This window comes from Dysidea avara, chromosome 2 (assembly GCF_963678975.1).
Source record: "Dysidea avara chromosome 2, odDysAvar1.4, whole genome shotgun sequence".
Taxonomy (NCBI): domain Eukaryota; kingdom Metazoa; phylum Porifera; class Demospongiae; order Dictyoceratida; family Dysideidae; genus Dysidea; species Dysidea avara.
In genome coordinates, this window is record NC_089273.1 from 6,352,718 (window position 1) to 6,361,199 (window position 8,482).

Here is an 8,482-nt window from a genome sequence, read left to right on the forward strand (position 1 = left end):
ACTTTGATCTTCTCAAAAGTGCAATATTATCCATAAAATTGTTTACAAGCCAGGGTGGCCAGCTAAATTTGACAAGGACAATAGTGTGGGCCGGTAGACTGCAATAAATTAAAAGGTGACATACTATAAAGTATGATAAATGCACTTAAGATAATTCAAAGCTTGTATGTAATTTATTGTTACGGCATGTGCCTTTGAATATTTGCTTTAGGAACTGCGAATATACCTGCTCTAAAGCTGTACAGGGATTTCTACTCACAGCTAATCACCGCTTTACCTATGAAAGATTCTATATTTCTTTCAAAATTGATGGAGAAACACTTATTCTTTGGTAATGTAAAGCCTACAATTGGTGCTAAATCCACACGGACAGATGCAGCTGCATATTTTTTAGACAATGTGATTGGACCATCCTTGAATACTAATGATGATGAGCCCTTCAGTAAACTACTGTCAGTCATGCAAGACTTTAGCCCGCCGTTAGAGAAAATAGCTAACAAAATCGTGCAATCACTATATGAAGCTCGTGTAGATGGGGGACTACCTAAAGGTTAGTGGTAAATTGTACAGTATGTATTAACCATATTGTTCCTAAATGTGTGCAAGGCAAAACTCAACTAACCACCACCATAGGGTTGGATTCATGCAACACTGTAATGCAGCACTGGGTTCATATCGATTTCATGTCCAACTACCTTTGATTTCATTTTTTGTTATCCAGGCTTTTTGAAGGCCGCACCTTTTGCTGTTTTTGCCTGGATTTCACTTATTTTTGTATTTTAATAATGCCCAAGCCACCCATAAAATGTCTGCAGTTTTTTACGCAAATCATTGTTCTTCTTATCTATACAGATACTGTACAATGAAGATGAATATAACTAATGCTCTACCAATACAGAAAAATACTTACCAGTCTGATACCAAAACCAATTTATACTGATATAATATTGTACTGCCCTTGTTCATGGTTATATAAAGTTGTATTATTATATGTAGTGCCTGGCCCTTTATTTATTTGCAATAACATTTTATAACACAGTAAATTCCTTTCAAGTTAAGTATGCTATTTTTCTATTAAGATTTGCAGTGGATGTTCTATTAGAGTATCTCAATTCTTAATGCAAAATGTGAAAAGTTTCAGTTGCTCAATTTATACTTGCACCTTTTATGCTAGACTACACTTTACAGCTGGTTGTCACAAGTTTAATTAGCATAGCACTTATTATGATGATTATGATGATGACAATTGACATGAGTAGATCTTAATAATAATGTACCGTGCCGATGTGTCCTAAAAAATGGCTATAATACTGGCTTTGAATTGGTGGAATACTAGAGAAGTTGTAGTAGTATTTTATTACTGAGTTTATTGATTACTACAATAATGCTCTAATAGAGGACACTTTTTTTGACGATTTATAATAGAACACACATAGAATGTTCTAGAATAATCTAGATTTTCCACTGGTACATCTATGAAATTATGAACATTTTTACTATTGAATTGATTTTGTTCGGAATTTTCATGTATAAAATAGAAATTAAATAAGGTGATCAGCTGTGATAGCAGCAGCTCAGTGGTTAAGGATTTGGGTGTTCAGTATGGAGGTCCCTGGTTTGAATGCTGGTAAGTATTATCCAACATTTTAAAGCACCTTTTTTACCCCGCGGTGATTGATCTATTAGAGTATTCAACACCACGATTTACAATTGTTTGATTTTTGCCTTGTTACTCTATAGCTGTGAATGTGATTTCTTTTAAACCACAAAAAGGTTAGAGCTATGATGGTTAACCTATATGCATACTAATTTTAAGTTATTCCCTTAAATGGTTTACCCTGTAAGCAGGACAACTAATTGGCCCTTTATGCAAATAATTGTCCATAGCTCTATGACTATTAATCAGATTTGCACAAAACTTGGTATGTGATTGTGCCACAATACATTCGTAAAGTGTACCAAAGTACACAAAAATCAAGCTATGGCTTTTGCATTTTATATTGGTCTTTGTAAAGTGTGCAAAAAGAATAATCTAACTCCTAAATGAAGAAAAAAACTAAGAAATTAAGTCGATTTTTGAAGGCTTATATTTCACAATTGCATTAGGAAATCTTAGTAAAATTTAGTGTGTGGAGTGCTGAAGATGGAAGGAATTTGCAGTGCAAAAATGATTCCAATTCAAGAAGGGAGCACGGAGCTACATATGCATTAAAATTGCATTTTGATTCTTCCTGTAAATATACAGTACTCACAGTGTGGCACGCTGGCTTTTTTGGCTGCACAACACACTGCCACGTGTCTTTTAAATCACAAGCAATCATTGTACCAATGTAATGTACCACTTGGGATGCGCTCACCTAATAGCTACTGTCTGTAGATAAAATAACTACACACTCCCCTCATTTGTTAAACCAGGAGCAGGCCCACAGCTGGCCTTTGGCTGGCTGTGTGTGCATATCTGGTTTACTGAAATTGTTTTCACAAAAATGTGTGTGTATGTACCTATCTTCCCCTCTATATACTTATATTTGTCTGTACACACCTTTGTGAGCAAAATCATTTAATGGTAAAAGCAGCTTGCATGCATGTAAGAAGTGTAAGTGAAATTAACCATGCATTAAATTTCTGCATAGGTAAACCTTACCCTTAGGTATATAGTTTCTTTTTGGCATTCTGAAATGCGACTTTGAAACCTCTCTACAGACTTTGTGAATTGCTTTTGCTTTGGGTTTTACAGGCATTTAACAACTGAAAACAATGGTGCTGGCCATGTAGACTACCATGAACAGCCTGTCCCTTCAAGTTGAAAGGGGTTGCATGTACCCTAGGCACACAAACGAAAATGAGGAGCAGCTTCAAGGGTTAATTTGTTGAGACAATTTGCAGGAAAACACATTATGCTCAAACTATAAAACAGTTTAGAAGACACTTCTTTGTGTAATAAATATGTTGTAAAAAACAGTTTGTGTAACAAGAATTCCAAATTTCAAAATTATAATAAATTAAATTTTGTGCTATTAAAAACCTTATGGCTAACATAGTACTATATCTGCATGAATGTACCACATGCAAGATTGTCATTCGTCGGTACTATGAATGTTGACAGCATTACTTAGTTAATACAATTGTAATGTATAGTTGGTTAACTCCTGCTGATCATGAGTTAGCTGCCTGCATGGTGCCATGTTTTTAGTACCATAACATTAACTTACTTTACACTCTAGTATCTGATGATTAATTGTGATGAATTTTATAAATGTGAGCTAAAAACCCTTAGAGAATTTTATGCAATGATGCATATACCTGAGGTTACTAAATCTTGTAATTAAGCCTGTGGTTGTTTACTACAACATCAAATGGAGACCGGTAAAACAAAAATGAAATATCCCTACCATTAACTTGCTTTCTGGACAACATAGGTATCGTCAGCATTGATCTAGGTTGATAAACCAGCGTCAAGGTGTTGTGCTAACCTTGGTGCTGATACAATACAACATGAAGGGTGAATCTCCCATAGTTGGTCACTTGTTAGACAAGCTTCATTGGCATTTATCTACGTAGGTGTAGTAGCTATACTGTACCAATGCTATGGTGTGGCCTGACCCCATCATCTCAAAGAGTGAATCTTAACGCTACTGTAGCAGTCACAGTTTGCCATTTTCTTTTGCTCTGTCTTCAATTGCTTTACCTACGCATATAGGAGAATTTATAAAGTATGTACTTGTCATGAGCTGACATCAATTTCTAAAATTTTGACCATATTTTGGAAAAGCATACATTTGGGCACATGCAAAATTTGTGGGAATCCTCAATGAAAATTTCAGCATTTTTTTTAAATTAACTTTTTTGCATATGTGACTCGATCTTGGAAAACCTACCTTTTCGGCACAAATAGAAATTTCAGAAATCAGCGATAATAAAACTTTCAAAAAAAACTGCATGCCAATATTTTTACATGAATACATAGAGAGATTATCTTTCTTTCTTGGTGTAAAATATTACACGCGTAGGTATTTTCTATCATGAGATATTCCCAAAAATGCTGCACTGTGTAGCCATTTCACTGTATGCGTAACACGGGAACTTACCCATTTGTTCCAGCCGTTACTTCTTTTCCGCGCCAACCTTCATTCTTTACGTGCCAACTCTCTATGGCTACTTCATCGAGAAGAAGCGGGGTTTTGTCGGCTATTAACTCCTTAGCCAATGATGGAATTGTGCGACTAAGTTCTAATGATTATGCACAGTTTGAGGCGCTTGTACAGAATTATTTTGATAAAAGTAACGACAGCACGAAACCAGTGACCAAGAAGGTAAGGAATGCGATGAAACCACCGCAGCAATCCTTTTAACCGCTTACATTACCCACAGAGACAACCAGGCGGCGCAAACGAAAGAAATCGAGGTCTGTTGTGGTAGACACAAGCAATATTGATGAATGTGATGACATACAGCAAGGTAATACTAATACACATAAGTTACATACATTAACTTGAAACAATTTTGAATACATGTAGATACTTTTGATGCTGAAATAAGAGTTTCTCCTATTGCTACCACTGTGCCAACAGACACCGCTCATCTAGATACAACCAATTCTCTGCCGTCTCCTGGTTCAGTCACTAGTAGCACACCACGTAACTACATTGATACAAACTGGGAGGATGCTTCTTGTGAAAACAGCGCTATTAGTCACAGCCAGCCTAGTAGTGAGCACACAAATAACCACCAATTATATGTCAATGAACAGCTACCTGCTAATCATAACTGGGTTGGTAACAGCTATAACCATTCGTCCTGGAGTAGTTCCATTACTGAGCAGTGGTCTGGCTATGGTAGTCAGCTTACCAGTCAGCATGGTCATCTGAACACTACACAACCATTTCCCGTCCAAAATTGGAATAGCACCACCAACTGGCTTCCTACTCTTGGTCCTGGTGAATTGCAACTTGATTTCACTGGTCAACAGATACCAAGGAATAGTACCTGGTTTGCTGCCAATGCTGACAACCAACCACATCACAGCCAGTACCTAGTTGGTGATCAATCACATAATAATGCAAGTTACAGTTTAATCAGTAGTGGTCAGCACTTACCAGTTACAAGCCAGTTGTTACGTAGTTCCCCAGTTTGTGACTCTCGTGAAGCACAGACTAGTGATAGTCAGCCATCTTTCTCCATCAATAGCAATGAAGTTGCCAACAGCAGAGCTGCCAGATTCCATACTAACGATGATGATAGGCCTATGAGAGAAAACAACACAAGTACTAGGAGACAACCCCATCACGACCATGATGACGATGATGATGATCCACAACAATCAAATGAGGAAAAATGTGCAAAATTTGTGAATGATACCTGTGGTTGTAAACTGGCAGGAGGTGATAGGCCATGTAGCACTTTGTTTACAGCCAAGTATTATCTTGACATTCGAGCACAGGCTGCTTGGCTTTCTCATGAACAACTTGACATGGTAATCCTAGGCTCAATTATGTCCACCATAAGCACTGATGAAGACATCATTCATGGTCGTCACAAAATTGAGAAGCAATCTAGGTACCGAGCGGAGCACATGCACAATGGACATCAAGTTTGTGTGGCTACCTTTGCTTTCCTTCTTGGAGTCGGACCAAAGTACAAGCTGCAAGCTCTCAAGAATCATTATGCTGAAAATGGGTTGACTGTAAGAGAGCATAATAATAAACGATGCTTACCAACTAAAGCACTCACGTACCAAGATCATACAGCACTTGTACAGTTTCTGCAAAACTATGCTGAGGATAATGCCATCCTGCTGCCTGGTAGGATACCTGGGTACAAACGAGATGATCTGAAGCTGTTGCCATCCAGCTGCAATAAGAAGGTATTACTTTTAATAAAAATAGGAATATAGTAACATACAGCTGGGAATATGATAACCCGGACCAGACCAAAGTTCAATTCTCCAGGAATACAAGATTAGGCATATTTACTATTATTTGTATCCCTGTAGGTTTTATACACTACTCACCTTAAAGGAACTATGCCAAGAAGGCGATCGTGATATTGAACAAGATGCACAATCCACTGTGGAACAATCCAACTAAGCTAAAACGCTTTCTAACGCATTTCACTACACAATCACTACAAAGCTACGTGTTCTTCCTGCTGTACTTGCATAGAGCAACAGGCACACAAGAGTGGCTGCCTGGATTTATTAGAGTCATAAACTTTACACAAGATATTTATATTCTGGAATATATCACTATTGCCTACCTTGCTTAATTCAATTAGTTATCTATCACCAAATTATTGTAGAATGTCCTGGGGATAAATGACTGCTCAGTGCGACTCTAATAAATCTGGGCAGCCACTCGTGTGTGTGACTGTCGTTCTACACAAGTACAGCAGGAAGAACACATAGCTTTGTAGCGACCATGTGGTGAAACGCATTATAAAGTGTTTAACTTAGTTGGATTGTTCCACAGTGGATTGTGCGTGCTGTTCAATATTGTGATCTCGTTCTTGGCATAGTTCCTTCAAGGTGAGTAGTGTATAAAACCTATAAGGATACAAATCATAGTAAAATATGGTTAATCTTGCATGCCTGGAGAATTGACCTTTTGTCTGGTCCGGTCCAGGTTATCATATTCCCCACATACAACATAATAGTTAAGTGATTGATTGATTACTAAATTATGCACCTGTACACATGCTGATCATGAGTGATTTTTATTACAGTGTGTATGGGAATGTTACAAGACTTCATGCATCACTACTGGAATTCGCTATGCTGAACTTACAACATTTCGCAAGTACTGGCGTCAGCTCGCACCTCACATTGTGATCACTAAATCAAGGAGTGATTTGTGCTGGACTTGCCAAACAAACAGCACCTTGATTATGAAAGCCATCAATCGATCAGATGAGGAAAAATCCCAGGTATTGTGCTTGCTTCTTAATGAGTCCTAAATAAATAAGTACGAATAACAATGAACTTAGATCTTTTATTACCATTTTATCAGATCATCAAGCAAGCCGAGAGACACCTCAAACTGGTTAAGGGAGAAAGGGCAAAATATCGGGGCGCTTGTGAGAAAAGTGCAACAACTCTGGAGGAACTCTTCTCTGCTGGACCCCCACCTCCAGATGCCTGTGTACCACCTAAGAGTCATAAAGGGACGATATACTACAGTTTTGATATGGCACAGCAGGTATTTGAACATACTTAAAGTTTTGTAGATGTACCTTGTCTGCTTATAGGTGCATTACCCGTGTGATCCCTTTCAGCCAGGTCCAATATACTTTCTCACACCACGTAAGTGTGCCATTTTTGGCGTTTGCTGTGAGGTGATTCCTCGGCAAGTAAGACATTATCTATGAAAATACTGTTTGATCAGTGCTACACATTGTTTTCTTATAGATCAACTACCTGATTGACGAGGCATCTAATGTTGGAAAAGGTGGCAACATAATCATTTCAATGTTGCACCATTTTCTTGCACACCATAGCCTTGGTGAAACATCTGTACACTTCCATGCAGACAACTGTACTGGGAAAAACAAAAATCGTTATTTAATGTGTTATTTGATGTGGAGGATACTCACTGGTCTCCATACTGAAGTGAAGATTTCATTTCTACCAGTTGGGCACACTAAATTCTCGCCTGACTAGTGTTTTGGTCTTTTCAAGCGACGTTATCGTAAGACGAAGATAGGTTGTCTTGATGACATTGTTGCTGCAGTTAACCAGTCAGCTGCTCTTAATTTTGCCCAGTTAGTTGGCAGTCAAGATGGAACAACCATCGTTCCAATGTACAATTGGAGCGATTACTTCGAGGAGAAAACAGTGAAAACTGCGTTAAAAGGGATCACTCAGATGCATCATTTTAGGTTTCTGAGCAGCCGCCCTGGAAAAGTGATGGTAAAAAACACTCAGGATGACCCAGAACGTACAATCAGTCTGCTGAAATCATCATCATGGCATCCAGAACCTGGTGAACTGCCTAATGTAATTGTTCCGGCAGGACTGTCAGCAGAACGTCAGTGGTATTTGCACGAAAAAATTAGAGAGTTTGTTCCTGAAGAGGCACAGGACTTGGTCTGCCCTAAACCCACTGTCCCTAAACCATGAGAATAGTAACATTATTATTTAGATATGTAGCTGATTTGTGTAAATATTCTTAGTTATTCATTCTGGAGACCATTATTTCAAAAACGACATGTAGGTATTTCTAGTACATTGAAGCGTATGCCACATTGCACACTTCTCTTGAGGCTTAACAAAAAATCTATACAATGTCTACCCTGAAAAGTCACTAATTTCATGAAATTTTTTGCGCTCTGCCAATGTGTTCTCTGAATGCAAGCTTCTGCCAACTGCTGTTAAAAACATACACACTTAGTTCCATGATATAGTACAGTTGAAGAAGTGGGTATCATTTTACGCTACGCCGCTTGCATATGCTAGCACATAACCACAGTAAAAGCAAAAACAGACTAA

The 8,482-nt window shown here is 38.0% G+C and overlaps 1 protein-coding gene across 1 annotated transcript; it reads left to right on the forward strand.

Moving 5' to 3' along the window:
• The first annotated feature begins 6,971 nt into the window (after positions 1-6,971).
• Positions 6,972-8,180, forward strand: LOC136246296 (uncharacterized). The gene is made up of 3 exons (XM_066037697.1): positions 6,972-7,193; positions 7,243-7,344; positions 7,403-8,180. Exons 1-3 carry the CDS (start codon positions 6,972-6,974, stop codon positions 7,652-7,654), a joined length of 576 nt encoding a protein of 191 aa, XP_065893769.1. The 3' UTR covers positions 7,655-8,180.
• Positions 8,181-8,482: the final 302 nt, after the last annotated feature.

Coding starts and splice junctions, on each gene's coding strand:
- LOC136246296 (XM_066037697.1), top strand. CDS start 6,972: ATGAACTTAGATCTTTTATTACCATTTTATCAGATCATCAAGCAAGCC. Junction 7,194..7,242: donor GTTTTGATATGGCACAGCAG/GTATTTGAACAT, acceptor GTCTGCTTATAG/GTGCATTACCCGTGTGATCC. Junction 7,345..7,402: donor GTGAGGTGATTCCTCGGCAA/GTAAGACATTAT, acceptor GTTTTCTTATAG/ATCAACTACCTGATTGACGA.